General features: G+C 52.8%; 2 protein-coding genes across 5 annotated transcripts in view; both read right to left on the bottom strand.

The window, feature by feature from the left end:
• Positions 1-365: 365 nt before the first annotated feature.
• CUNH10orf82 (chromosome unknown C10orf82 homolog) lies at positions 366-8616 on the bottom strand. 3 transcript variants are annotated; one of them, XM_013055769.2, is made up of 6 exons: positions 8471-8616; positions 6629-6694; positions 4236-4454; positions 2646-2832; positions 2019-2119; positions 366-1901 (listed from the first exon to the last, which is right to left on the bottom strand). In XM_013055769.2, exons 2-6 carry the CDS (start codon positions 6681-6683, stop codon positions 1756-1758), a joined length of 708 nt encoding a protein of 235 aa, XP_012911223.1. In that variant the 5' UTR covers positions 6684-6694; positions 8471-8616; the 3' UTR covers positions 366-1755. The 3 variants fall into 3 exon arrangements, with proteins under 3 accessions (XP_012911223.1, XP_004751914.2, XP_012911222.1); XM_004751857.3 differs by lacking the exon at positions 8471-8616 and adding an exon at positions 7895-8092; XM_013055768.2 differs by lacking the exon at positions 8471-8616 and adding an exon at positions 8103-8190 and having other exon boundaries at positions 367-1901.
• Positions 8617-9605: 989 nt separating this feature from the next.
• Positions 9606-14143, bottom strand: part of HSPA12A (heat shock protein family A (Hsp70) member 12A) — a 155066-nt gene continuing 150528 nt past the window's right edge. For both annotated transcript variants that reach the window (XM_004751854.2, XM_045068922.1), the window contains one exon: positions 9606-13702. In XM_004751854.2, coding sequence (XP_004751911.1) covers positions 13065-13702 — 638 coding nt within the window. In that variant the 3' untranslated portion in view covers positions 9606-13064. The remainder of the gene's footprint in view (positions 13703-14143) is intronic.

The following is a 14143-nucleotide window of genomic DNA, read 5'->3' as shown; positions in this document are numbered from 1 at the left end:
GTTGAGATCTGAACTCAGGGCTGCTGCTTTGTTTTGTACGACAATCACCCTGGACATCCATCTTTGGCTGTTTTTCTGGATGAGAAATCATGTCTGGGCCAGGCGCCTCTGGCTGGCGGGTGAACTATGTGGGCCTCTGCTCACAATAAATGTGTTTAAATGCAGGAAGCAAAATACGTGACACTACAAGGGAAACTAATTACATTGAAATAGGATCCAAGTATTAGGACAATTCTGTGAAACAACCACGTGCATCTTTTTTTTTTTTTTTAAGATTTTATTTATTTATTTGACAGAGATCACAAGTAGGCAGAGAAGAAGGGGAGCAGACTCCCGGCTGGGCAGAGAGCCCAATGCGGGGCTCAATCCCAGGACCCTGAGATCACGACCTGAGCCTAAGGCAGAGGCTTAACCCACTGAGCCACCCAGGTGCCCCCCAACCATGTGCTTCTTTAGGCACAGATTGAATAGCCGTATGTTAGAGTGTCAATACAGTCGCTCTAATAACTACATCATTATACAGTACGGTCAACACTAACATTTTGCACACAGCAAAAGTCATGATACAGACGGATCTGTGGCTTCTATCAGGCCAACGGGACAGGATGCCTGTGGTTTGTTGCGTTAAGTGAAGGGAATGCTAAATCACACTTGGGAGGTTCGTAAAAAACAGTTGAGAGGTGACTTTTTTCTCACCAAAGTCCTTTGTACTCATTAAAGATTTGGCATCTGATTTCTCTGCCCTGGGCAGGTCTCCCAGGAGCCAAGTGCTGTACTGTTTTGGCTCTGCCCGTTACTGAGCCTTTGGACGTCTGCGATGGTCTCGCTGCTCCACGAGCTGCATCTGACGTCTTCTGAGGGCTGCTGGATGCCTCAGCCTAGGACTTCTTCAGAAAGGGGCTCAATGCAGGTATAATGAGCTAAGCTTAGACACGCTCATCCTGGAAAAGGATGGGCCCTAATCCAGGGTGACTGGCATCCTTATAAGACGACCGCCATGTGAAGACACAGAGACACAGAGGGGACGTCACAGGACCATAAAGATAGAGATTGTAGTTATGTACCGAGGAAGGCCGAGGATTTCCAGCAAACCACCAGGGGGTGGAAAGAAAGAGGTAAGGAAGGAGTCTCCCTTGAGGTTTCCATATTAACACCTTGAATTTGGATTTCTGGCTTCCAGTACCATGAGGTAATACACTTCTGTTGTCTTATTGGCATCCAGTGTGAGGTACTGTTACAGCAGCGCTGTGAAACAAATACATCTTGTGTCTGTCTGCCAGTCGGGGTCTCCTGAGGAGTGGGATTCTGAAACACCAGGGTTGGGTAGGCATACCGTCGGGCCACCAGGTCAGGACCCAAGATGGCTGACAGGGACCGCTGGTTGGTTAGTGGGCTGGGCCAGGGCTTCCATAAGAGCCTGATCCAGGTGCACAATGTTACCTCAAGGTAAGGAAGAGATGAATCTCACCCCGGCTCTTCTCAAGGTCAACACAACCTAGGAACCCCCAGCCCCCACAGAAACCTTCAGCATGCCGAGAAGTAGCTTCTTTATTCCCACACCGCAGTGAAAGGTCTTTATCATTAATGACATGCTGTTGCCAAACAGATAGCGAGCTGGTGGCAGCTGAAAGGATTCTTAGGTTTTGAAATTTTCCTAGGGCCTCTTGGGTGTGGGGGAGGGGCTGGTTCTCACGCAAGAGTGATGAGTTTCTGAGTCCCCTGCTAAGTTCCCCTCTCCTCGGCAGGCTGTCTGCCTCAGCTTTCTGCATACTTTGCTGAGAACAGTGGCTCGAGGTAAATCTTCCCGCTGCACGACATACTTGTCCCTTGGGCACAGCCACATGTCACTGGAGGTCTGGGTTCCTCGGTCAGGGGTCTCCCGTGGGCAAGACAGCTGCCACCTGGAAGAGAAACCATCCTGACGAGTTGCAGGCCGACAGCACCGCTAAGCAGGGAGGCTACTGCAAACATCTCATCCCCTTTATAAAAGTAGCAGGAAAGAAAGAACGCTCCCTTACCTGGGACAGAAAAATCCAGACAATTGGGCAGCGATCCTTCATGCTGCAAAACTTTTGGAGAAGGGGCGGAAGGAGGTTGGGTGGACCCCTTGCCATACATTCTAAAGGACAAAAGTCATAGACTTACTCCTCTTTTGAATAATAAAGAAAAGAAATACAATCTGTCCTGTGTGAGCACAGCAGCTTACTTTCAAATCCTGAAGGGATTTATCCTAAACTTAAAGGATTATCATATCTCCATTTTGCAGGAGGGAAAACTGAGGCCAAACAGTCCCCCTCTGCAGGGCCCTACCATGCCCCTCCTCAGGACTTAGGTTGCTGCTAGGACAGGTGGCCCGGTGGTTTTTTTTACTTTTGGTCTCTCCCTGCAACCAGCAAAGACCGCAAGCAGGCTTCTGGAGAATGCCAGGTCGGGGTGGGGGGGTGGGGTGGAGGGTCACTGCTTCCCGTGAAGGCCTTGCTATTACCAACAAGGCCCCTTCTGTACAACAAACCAAACAGAAAAGCAGCCGTAGAACTGGGGGGGGGGGGGGGGGGCTATAAACGCCCCCCCAGCCCAGCCCCAGCTCTGGCCCTGGTTCTCGTCACCTGTGGCTGTGCCCCACGCCAGCCCCACGCCGGACTCACTCCTCAAATGGCTTCAGGTGTGCCCTCCTGGCCTGCTCCATGATGCCCAGGAAGTCCCTGTAGCAGTTTCTGGCCATGACAGTGTACCGCGTGGCGCAGCCTAATTCGGTGACCCTGGCTCTCGGGAGGTAGCCAGCCCAGCCCGGGATCGGGGGCTCATAGAGGGGTTTCTTGATGTTTTTGCATTCTGTAAAAAGATGGCATGCTTCCTGAGGGCTTTGAGAAGCCACCCAGTGGCTGCTCCCCTACAGTTACCCTGGTGAGCCCCTAGGCCTCTAGAGGCCTTCAGAGCGGCTACCCCTGGTCGGTTGATTCTGTGAGCCAGGCACCTGGATAGGAGCTTTCCGAATACCCTCGGAGTTCCTTCTCTCACACACTGGGACAGGCTGACACCATTATTGACTCCGCCTTATGAACAGGACACGGAGGCCTTGCAGAGGTTAAAAGAGTCTTGGTCATGGTCACCCGGGTAAGGAGGTGGTAGAACCAAGCTTCAAAACTGCACCTGAGTCTCGGGTTCTTTGTCTTCAACAGATCCTGCTCCTCATTCAAATTAATGAAAAAGCTTCACACATTGCCTCTTGGATAGTTTACAGAAAAGAAGCAGGAGAAGCATCCAGGTCAGAAGAAAGTACATCAGGCTCAGCACCAGGAATCTGCCTTCAGGTCATGAACGACTCTGGCTGGCTGACCTGGCCCAATTCCCACTGGTGAGATCAAAGATTCCTGTCTGCCTGCCTCCTCCAGGTACGGTCAGAATAGAATTAGGCCACTGAGTCCCAGAATCAGAGCCAGAAGGCACTATGGGAAGCATCTAATCCATCCTTCCCTGCGCTGGAGGAACGAACTACAGTCCAGAGAGGGGAGGCCATGTGCCATAGTTCACACAGCAAACAGTCACAGAGCTGGGCGAAATCTCAAACTCTTGGGCAGATGTTCTTTGTTATGATTCGGAAAACTTTCAAGCACAACAGATGTGTGGTTAGCCGTCCCACAACTATAGTCCTAATAATAAAGACAGTTCTGGAGTCCATTACTTTTCTTATAGGCCTTTAGACCTTAAGAACGGTCCAGGACAAATCATTGTGATTAGCCTTATAGAATCACGTCAGAAGTTGGTTTTGTCATTGTTATCATGGTTGTTCTCCAGTGCCTGCCACAGCTGGATTCCAGCTGAGGACTGACCTCACTCAGACAAGGGCCATTACCTCCGCAGCCTCACTTTCCCCATCTCTAAAATGGGAATAATCATGTTTGACCTCTTGAAATAATGGTGCCCAGCACAGGGAAAGCAACCCCAGAGCGTCCATCCTGAGACAGCAGGTGCAGTCTGAGCGATCGTGGCCACATGCAGGGGGAAGGGGGTCTCCATTCACAGCACCCTATGGTCTGACCAGGACCGGGTCGCTCTCTCCCCCAGGAGATGTTTCTTTCTCACTGGATGAAACCAAGCCTTTCTGTCTTGCACCACACCGCCTGGGGATTTGAAAGTGGGTTGGACTCCCTGTTCCCTGGGCCAGCCCAGTGGGCCTGCTGGGCCCTGCACTTGGGTCCCAGCAGAAGGGGACTGGTTTCCGGGGGGGCTGGTACCCAGACTCAGGGGGTGATATTGCCGGTAATACTGGTGCAGCGCCCGCAGGACGGTCTCCTCAGAGCAGACGGGCTTCAGCCTCCGGGCAGTGGCTACTGAGCAGTGAAATTCCTCCATCTGGTTTTTATAGCGCTGTGTGATCTCCTGGAAGATCTTCAGACAGTGGGCCATGCTGTCCTTGCTGGTGGCCTGCTGGCAGCAGAGGTAGGGCACGAAGCCTGCAAGAGCCAACGAATGGGAGCCTTCAGCAAGGCAGTCGGAACCTACAGATGCTCCCCAGAGTCCCAGCCCGCTCTGTGGCATTTCCTCCCCGGGCGGACAGCACTGCCTTTCCCCAAAGGCCATTAATACAAGCAGCGCTGTTGTCTGCACCGCACTGGGCCCTCCCAAGGCCACACACACACACACACAAAATGACCTTGGAGCTGGGGAGGGAAGGCCCATTTCAACAAAGACGATGACAGTAATATTCTTTGATAGCAAAGCCCCTGATGTCAGTCTGAACCACAAATGGGGAAAGCATTTAATGGGCCAAAATGATAGTCTGAGGAGTAATTGAAATTATTCATCTGTTTTAGAGAGAAAGCTTATTTTCTTTGACACTTCCCAAATGCAATTTGGGACCCTTTTTCGTTTTTTGTCGGACCATCAGGAGATTGCGGGGCTTATTAAAAGCTGAGGCCTATGACACACAAAAAAAGGTAAATTCATTATCTGGGGGGCCCGCCCCCTAGAACAATTTTTTTACCACTTCCCACAAAATAACATATAATCACTACAATTAGTATGGGGTAAAACACAAGCATTTATTTAAACCGGAGGCTGAATCCCAGGGCCTACACCATTGTCACAATAAAACTAGTTTTTGAAAGCACAAAAGGAAGAAAAACTGGTTAAGAACTTGGTTTTCGATGGGTAAACAAAAATAAATAAATACCTCTCACTCGTTACTGAAGCCCCACATGTCGCCCGCGTCCCGCAAGAAAACTTGATTTCAGAGTCAAGAGTAGCAACCCTGCCTCCCACATCCTGCGAGAAGCCACTTCTGGAAAAATCTGATTATGAGGCTGTTCCGAAGCCCTCCCCCCACCAGAGAGGCTCCTCAACCCTGGGGCAGTTAAAAGATATCCTAGTGTTGTTGGGGGGCGGGGATCGTAGGAACCGAGGGGTCCTGGTGACTGGATAGATTTTACGTAATTGTATCTATGTACACACAGAGGAATTCAAGCTACCTTCCCAGAATCTTACTAAGGGCCGGGACAATCTTAGGAGAGACCTATCGTTACCCTATGTAGAGGGCTGAAATGGTGTCTCCTGAGTAGATATGTCCCAGTCCTAACCGATGGGTCCCATGAAGGTGACCTTATCTGGAAATAGGGTCTTTAAGGATTTGGGAATGAGATTATCTGTGTCTGGGGAAGGGCCCTAAATCCAGCTGTCTCTGTCTCGGTCCCCTGTCTAGTGTGGCCAGCTGGCTGGGCCAGGACAGGCACTTATGTTTTTTAGGACACTTGTTGAAAATACTCTGTTATAAGAGAAGAGAGAGGGGGATCTGAGGAAGAGACACTGAGGTGCAGGGCAGAAGGCGCGAGAAGAGCCGTGGGAAGACCAGGGGGTGGCGGGGGCAGAGATTGGGGCCATGCTGCCGTAAGTCACCAAACAGTCAAGGCCATGAGAAACTGGAAGAGACAAGGAAGGACCCTCCTCTAGAGCCTTCGGAGAGAGCATGGCCCTAGCGACACCTGATTTCAGACTGCTTGCCTCCAGCCCTGGGGGAGGATAACCATCTTTTGTATTAAACGGCAGGCTTAAGAAACTAATACACCCATTTAATAGACATTTTTACTTACTGCAGAAAGTAAGTTCTCAGTAACCCAGAAGCCTGAGGACAAGAACCTTTAGGTAGTGACCGACTATCCCTGTTTGCCAAGGACTTCAGGGTTTCCTGGGACTGAGGACTTTCAGTGCTAGAACCAGAGCCATTCCAGACAAATCATTTGGATCATTCTCCCTCTAGGGGACCCAGGAAGGAATGGGACCCTAAGAACAGTCCTAGCGCAAAACTTGAGAAAGCTCCCTTGGGAAAAAGGACCTTATCCATTGCATCTATCCCTTATCTTGGCCCGAAGGCAATGATACCCATAAAGTGCTTCCCACAGGCCCAGCCACATCCTGCGAGACCTGGCCTGAGTTCGATCTCTCCATTAATTTGAACTCAGTTATCAGCCATCTTCAGTAAGGGAGGTTTTCAACAAGTATCTTAAAAAGCTAAAGTGCCCACCCGTACTGGCCCAGCCAGTCAGAAGGACACAGACAGTGGACCAGGGCAGGGATGGCAAGCAGGACCGTGGTTCCCCTGCCAGGCGCATCCACGGGGCACATCTCTACTTACCACTGTAGCCTGGTGTGATTGGCAGATGTCTCATGAAGGTCCTGGAAGACTCCATGATCCCGCTCGCTGTTAATGAAGGGAAGAGGGAATGAGATGATCTCATCCAGGGTCCTTGCCTCGGAATTCACTGTGTGTGTGGCCGGAGCCCTTGGGAGCAGAATGATCCTGCCCGGGGGTGCTGGGACAGAGAGGCAGTGCCGCCGTCATAACGCAGAACCGGCAGGCGTAGTTGGTGTCAGTTATGAAAACAACAGGTGTTCCCCTATTACATGAGTTTACATACATATGGTCTGATCGCCATCCGCGAGCGTCTCCCTTCCTGGGACCTCCTCCATCCAGCAACCCGCCAGCCAGCGGGCCGGCCAGCCATGGTGAACCATACACACACCGTGGCCAACAATGGCGATGCGGTTAGGAACATATAGATGAGCGGGACCCAGAAGCCCCCCTGTGAACCCCTGAACCCCAGAAGAAGGAAGAGATGAAGAACTCCCGCTCCCAGAGCCTTTCTCCCTCCAGGGGGAAAAGGTCGCAAGCAATGGGGATGTCTGCTGCCCCTCCCCGCCACCGCCCCCCTCAGGACAGTGGGCAGTGTCCGGAGACATTTTGGGCTATTACAATTGGGGGATGGGGCGCTACTAGTACCTAGTGACTTAAGAGGCCAAGGATGCTGTTAAACATCCTACAGGACACTGGGCAGCCCCACAAGGAAGAATTAGAATAAGCTCTGGCTGGAAGGGCTCAGAGGTCCCTAAGAGCTGGCGTGGAGTCCAAGATGGGTGAGCAGAGGGTGGCGGGGGCTGACCACCTGGCATCGGTTTATGCGGCTACTGCCACCCCAGCCAGACCCCCTTCCCGTTCCGGGATGGCTTCTGGTCCCAGCAAAGGGCCAGGTCCTGCCCCTGGGCTTCCGCTGATGCTGTCCAGTGCCAGGTCTCCCAGCCGATTCACCTCTCCGAAGTGGGGTCTTCGAGGCCAGGATGGGTGGTCTCGGGGTGGAGCGGAGGGCGGCGGTCCGTGTTTAGTCAGCAGTGGTGGGAATTTTAAACACGCTCACTTACAGGACACTTGCTAGGACACCGCTGACAGGGGCCTGCACTCCTGTAAAACCCTCGCTGCCCTAGGATTAGTTCCTGTTTCTGTCTCCCACTTATAGATGAGGGGGAAAGGCACCGGGAGGCTAAGGAACTTATTCGAGGGCTCTCCCATCCAAGGACCTATGAACGGACGCAGGACATCCACATTCTGAGGGCAGGGCTATGTTACCCGAAGGCGTGGCCCTGGCGAGGGGGCGGGGTCCGGTGAGGGTGGGTAGCAGCCCGGGCAGCTGCCTGGAGGAGGTGGAATCGGAGAGGAAGAGCGTGGACAGGATGTGTGCTGGGGGTGGGGGCCCTGAGGGGTCGGTAAGCTCCGTCACAGCTCCCGGCCCCCTCCTGCCTCCTGTCCCGGGGCAGCCGCAGTCCCGCGTCCTCACCTGGACCAGCCCGGATCGCTGCCAGCCAGGCCTCCTGCCCTCCAGGCCGACCCTGTCCGCCAGCGCTCCTGGCCTTTGTGCGCTCACCAGCCCCACCCCACCCCGGGGGAGCGGGAGGAAGGGCAAAGGAGGGGCCGGACCCTCCCTGCTACCCCTCCCCCTCGCGAGCCCGCCCAAACAGGACGCGAGCCCCCTCCCCCCGCCGGCCTGGGGCTTGGGTCAACCCGAGTGGATGGGGGGGTCCTTGCCGCCCCCGCCCCCCACCCCGCCGCGCTCCCAGCTCAGCGTCAGCCCCCGGGCGTGAAGTTCAGGGGTTTCCCAACAGCTACTTGGCCTCTGAAGTTGTTCTCCTATCTGATTCTTGGTACCTGGTCTCCCCGCGCTGGGCCCCTCTGGGTTTGGGAACTGGAGGGAGAGCAACGTGAGAGGATCTAGGTCACAGCTGCCTTTTCTGCTGTTGACCAGCACTGGCGCGGCCCGGGGCGGGGCGGGAGGTAAGAGGGTTGGCACCCCGCCTTCCTCTCCGGAGTCAGAGCGGCAGAGAGGGGTTGTGAGGGGGCAGCAAGCAGCCTGGGAGGGAAGGAGCGGCCTGTGTGGGTGGGGACTTCCCATCACACTCCTCCCCCTAGTCCTCCGTCTTCAGAGGGGAGGAACAGGGAGTGGGACAGAAAAGGGGCAAAGCACCAAAATGAAGAGGGCGGCGCCAGGGAAGCGGAGCCATCCTGCTTTCTGATCATCCGCATTTTGGGGGAGCTAAAAGGGGCCTGAGCTTTCATCTCACTGGATTGAAGCCAGGATGCCCACCAGCGACCCAGACAGCGAGAATGAGGGCCTTTCCAGATAGCTAGTACCAGGGGGGCCCTGTGCTTACAACTGACCCCTGATCACCCAAGAGCACTACCTTCCAACCGATCTGTTTCCCTGCCTCCCCGCCCCCACCGTGCCCCACACCTACTTCCTGGGAGTTGAACCTCAGATGAAGGCTGGGGGAGCTGCCCACTTAGGAAGGAACCATTTGAACCCCCGTGGGTGTCCTCAGGACTCCACCACAGACTCTCCGGAAGCTACTAAAGCCAGCTCTGGAGGATGACCCAGACACAGAGCCTGGAGTCAACTCAAGGCTCTAGTTGACAGCCGGTCTGGAGTGCCTGCCAGGATGGGAGGGCTAAGCCCCATCTGCTTTGTTTTCAACCATTTGCATTTGGGTGTGGTACCCTTGGTCAGCCGCTGCCCCAGCTCCTCTGCCTTCTGTCTGCCTAGCCCACTTTCTGTAGCTTGGAGGGAAAAGGGCTCATGAACATGGATGAAGCCTTGGTTCCCAGCAAAGGACCCAGTCTTGTTCGAATGAAAGTTAATTTTAAAAGCTTGCAACATTTAAGAAAAGACCTGAAAATCAGTCTCCATCGGAGTGAGACGGGGAAGAGGGGGAAGTCAGAGATGATACATCTATGATTCCATTCATGAATTCATATGCAGAAAAAAAAAATTGGGGGCCACACGAGATCCAGAGTTTTGCTTTATTAGACATCTGTGAAGACAGAGCTTGCAGTACAATCTCGTCACGTCATGAACAGCTGCAAAGTTCCGTAGAGGGTGAATTCATCTTGCAGCGAACAAGACCCCAATGGCTGATATTTTAGAATAAAGTTCCATGTTCCAAGCAGATGAGAGGTGTGACATAGCGGACAACTTTTATACGAGTCATCCACTTAGTCATTTCTCAGCATAAATACGCAGCTTACAGCTACTTCAACTCTACAGTGTGAAATTCGATCTTCGACTAATAGTGCACTTGGACTCCTGTTTATATAGGCGCATGCGACTCTTTGCCACCCTGGCAATTAACCAGACCTAGACTCTAAAAGCTAAACTTGATCTAAATAACATCCTAGGGGGCGGGCAGGCTCTGCAATCTAGACTCAAGCTTAGTCCAGACTCAATCTGGACTCAATCTCCGACTCTGGGCGAGTGCCTGTGTGTCTCCTTCTCTTCCCTATCTTGTCTGTGACTTGTCTGGCATTCAGCATTTACTACTGCCTGTGTACAGAGGGCATTTAGAAAAGCAATCCTTCCAAAGTTCTGCTGCGAAAACACGAACCTCAGATAATATGTCAAGGACAGCTGAGAAATGGTCAAGACAACAGGCCTTTTAGGAACTTTCTAAGATCAGAAAATGTGTCCGCGTTATTTATCCAGTGTTCTCATTCTAGAATATTTCCGTGGGCAGGAAGGAGAGGAGGGACGGATTTCGGGAGTCCCTTTAAGAAGACTGACTATCGGGGCTGCATTTCTGGGGCCAGAACAAAGTCCAGTGAAGTTATCACCCCCTCCAACACCTGCTTGACATATGCAGAATTCAACCAATCGCTAAAGAGAAATCAGACAAAGAGATATCCTCAGTGCAAGGTGGGAAAGGTCTTACATTAGCCAAAAAAAAAAAAAAAAAAAAAAAAAAGACTTCACTAAATTACTCAAACATACACTTAATTGAGTGGAACATCTGGATTTGTGCACCACTCAATCCCGTCCTCGAACCCTGCTGGACTGACAGCCCTGCACATGGAGACCACGCCGGACCGTCAGAGCAACTGCTCTGCCCCATGAGAAGAAGTCGACCCCCCTGCAGGGATGCACAGAGTTTTCATATATTGTCCTGCACAGTCACGTGGTGCCTAGAACCAGCATGCTCAGCTTTCAAAGACTGGAGGGGAAAATCAATACATGATTATGCTCCTTTCAATATAAACTGTGAGCCTTTGGGAAGGATGTGAGGGAAGCAAGGTCTGACGAAGCTGTGGATCCCGCTGGTGTCTCCCTTTTCTTTTTCCAGAGTATTCGGAGCCTCGGCACCTCTGACTCTGGCTCAGTCCCGCGTACATAGTCCATAAGCTTAGTATCAGGTGCAAATCGGTAAGTAAGTGCAATTAAAAAAATGAAGCCATGGGAAAAGAAAGGCAGCAATGTCATCAACAAAATTCAAAGAGCATTTCTCCCTTTTTTTTTTAACAAGAAAAGCACATTGTAGAAATCAAGATTCTGTACAATATTCTAATATCATATGTACATAAAATTATATTACTTATAACTAACTTGAGAAGTCTTATTTGCCAGAGTATGGCTGGCAACACCAAAGAAAGACCCAGAACATTTAGCTTTTGAAGCAGAGCAGGCAGCAAGAGAGCCCCAGCAAACACCCCTGTGTGCCCAGACGTGCAATCCCGCTACGGAGGGAAAGGACAGGACTCGCATCCTCTAGGTCAGCGGCCTGTTCATGTTTCACACTCTAGCAGGGAATTCTGCAGCAGGTGGTGTGGAAAGACAAGTTCAAATGAAACTGGAAATGCTATTTGGAATCTGCGTCCCGGCCATGGTAATGGATTTGCGAATCCAGCTTGCCTTCCAAGCCAGCGCCTTAGCGCATCCTCTGTTCCTTCATTATGCATGCCTCCAGGGATTTCAAATCGGAGTGAGCTCCAGCAGACACACCAGTTGGTTCCCCAGCTCGTTCTTAGGGTCCCTTCCAACCTTCCTCCTTCGCAGGCCCAGGCGTGAGGGTGAACAGAACCACCCCCAAGCCACGTGGAGCCCCAACCCCACTCAGACAGGGCAGGGCACGGACCCCCGGCTCTTCACTTGGAAATCCTCTCCCCAAGGGGGGGACACTGCAGGCGCTGGTGTACGCTTCAGCTTCCAACAAAACCTGAAGTTAGGGGTTCTCAGATTCCCATGGACCCACGGTCCTCTGTGGTGTCTACTAAACATACAAATCCTGTCCCCCCCTGAGCTTCCCAAGACTTGACTTCAATTTGTAAAAGGAATAGGATCCAGAAACCTGCTTTTAAGAGGCACTCAGGCAGTTCTCTCCAGGGGGGCCCACAGATCAGCTTTGGAAAGACCTGGCTGAATTCATCATGTATAGACTATGAATTCCTTTTAGTTAAGCTTTAAAAAATGAAGATTTTAGAGAGACCTTTCATAGTACAGACTCTCTACCCATGTATCACCAGTGTATTCTTTTTGAAATGTGGTACTGTGGGGCCAAAACTCCTTGGGAGATGGGGGGGGGGGCTTAATTTAAAACATGGACCCTTGTCGAGGTGAGGGGCTGTTCCAGACTCCTGGGCTGATGGGAACAAGGCAAACTATACGCCCATCCCCCCCCCCTCCCCCCGGGGCACAGAAGCCTCCCCAGGATGGCTTGAATTACTTATGGATTCAGAAATCAGGATCCGGCATCGGGGAACGATGCCACAGCAGATGATCTGGGATAAATCAGCAGCACCTAAATTCCGTTTCCCTCCAAGCAAGCGTTCACCTGCCGAAAAGGGAACGTGTCAGCTCTCCCACTCACTCGAATCCTCGTAGATGAGCTCAGGCGATATTTAACTCCTCCCTGAACCTATTCAGAATGGAAATTATGAGAATCTAAAATAGTGCCCAGCGTGGGCAGGCCTCTGCCGCCGGGTAAGCAGGCTCCCAGCTCCCACTGAGTCCTCGCTTTCCATCACAGGAGGACAAAAAGAAATGAACTGCAGATGGACCGCATTTTATACTGACTGCCATCCAAAACACGTAGAAAGTCTCAAATAGACGAGGCCACCCTAACAGAGATCCGTTCAAAGCAAGCTGGGTGACTGCTACAGAAACGGGCTGCACCCCTGCGTCGGGCGGATGTTTCACCATTCACCACTGGGCACCTATGGAAACCAGCTGCTCCCCCAGGATCCTCAGAATTCTTATTCCCAAACCTCAAGCTCCATTTCCGACAGCTTTTTCTGACTCCAGTGTGCCCTCAAAAATCCCTAATCATTTTTTAGCCCTCGTGGTTCCCATCTTCCCTGCTGAAATTCAGGTGGGCAATGCTGAGGGTCAAGGACAGAGAAAGAACAGTCAGGGTTGAGGTCAGCGGATGCAGGGGAACGGAGTCCCAGGGAGGGCAGGCAGCGGGGTGGGGCGCACCTGTTAGTAATTTAAGAAGTCAATCCCAACCTTGACGCTCTTCGAGGTGGCTATATCCACAGCCGTGGCCTTGATCTCTGTGTCCCCGAACTGCATGAGGGTCTGGATCTCCCTCCGGGCAGGCACGGCGGCGCCGCTGGTCCCCGTGAGGTCCAGGCGGAGGGTGCCGCACTTCTTCACCCCCGGGTCGGTGATGAAGCTCACGTCATCGTGCTCTGAGCTGTAGATGTTGATGACGATGACCAGCTGCGAGGGCTTGGCCGGGGTGTAGCTCCGTTTGACCAGCTCCCCCAGGGCCACCGACTGGTCGGCGGAGATGAACTTATCGAAGACGTCGGTGCACCAGCGAGTGCCGTCCTTCACCAGCAGCTTCTCGGGCGGGTGCTTGCCCTCCACGTAGCGGTTCAGCACGCCCACCCCGTAGGTGAGCGGCGACCGGCGCACCTTGATGACAGCGGGGTCCAGGCCGAAGAGGACGGCGCCCTTGAGGATGGTGAGGCCCACGTCCTGGGGGATGATGATGCGGCACTTGTCGCCGAAGGCGGCCTGCACCGCCTGCTGCAGGAGGGGCGCCTCAGCAAAGCCTCCCACCAGGAAGAGGAACTTGACCGTGGACACCTCGGGCTTCTGAAACAGGTCCCCTGAAAACGAAGAGGGACAATGTTCTGGCACCCAAAGCCAGCTGGCTAGGGGGACTGGTGGCCCCATGAATGGGGCGGAAATAGACCAACCCCCTGGGCACCCCCCCCCCGGGGGACAGATATGGCTGAGCTGATGGGACTGAAGCTTTGTAGAGCTGGTCTGGGGTTTGCACACCAGGACGTTCAGGAATAACGACCAAAGCTGCTGATAAGTAGAAACTCATTTTTATGGCGAGATAGTGACGGTTTTTTAGGCATCGATGAAGACTCCCAACATTCTCCCCGCCTGGGGTCCTCTGAAGGCAGTCATGGAAGGGTGTTCTAAAAATCATCCTTTGGTTTTCAAAGGGGTTTGATTTGGTAGGTGTGGGGTAGGAAGTGGAGGGGGCGCTGGGATATTTAAAAAGGTCCCCAGTGAGTCTCCTGCGTGTCCCCAAGAGA

Source organism: Mustela putorius, unplaced genomic scaffold (genome assembly GCF_011764305.1).
Source record: "Mustela putorius furo isolate JIRA1106 unplaced genomic scaffold, ASM1176430v1.1 tig00003909_pilon_pilon_pilon, whole genome shotgun sequence".
NCBI classification, from domain to species: domain Eukaryota; kingdom Metazoa; phylum Chordata; class Mammalia; order Carnivora; family Mustelidae; genus Mustela; species Mustela putorius.
The sequence above is the reverse complement of the archived record's forward strand: the minus strand, read 5'-3'. Positions and strand labels throughout refer to the sequence as shown.

Coding starts and splice junctions, on each gene's coding strand:
- CUNH10orf82 (XM_013055769.2), bottom strand. CDS start 6,683: ATGGAGTCTTCCAGGACCTTCATGAGACATCTGCCAATCACACCAGGC. Junction 2,833..4,235: donor ATATCACCCCCTGAGTCTGG/GTACCAGCCCCC, acceptor ATCTTTTTACAG/AATGCAAAAACATCAAGAAA. Junction 2,120..2,645: donor CACCTGAAGCCATTTGAGGA/GTGAGTCCGGCG, acceptor TTTGTCCTTTAG/AATGTATGGCAAGGGGTCCA.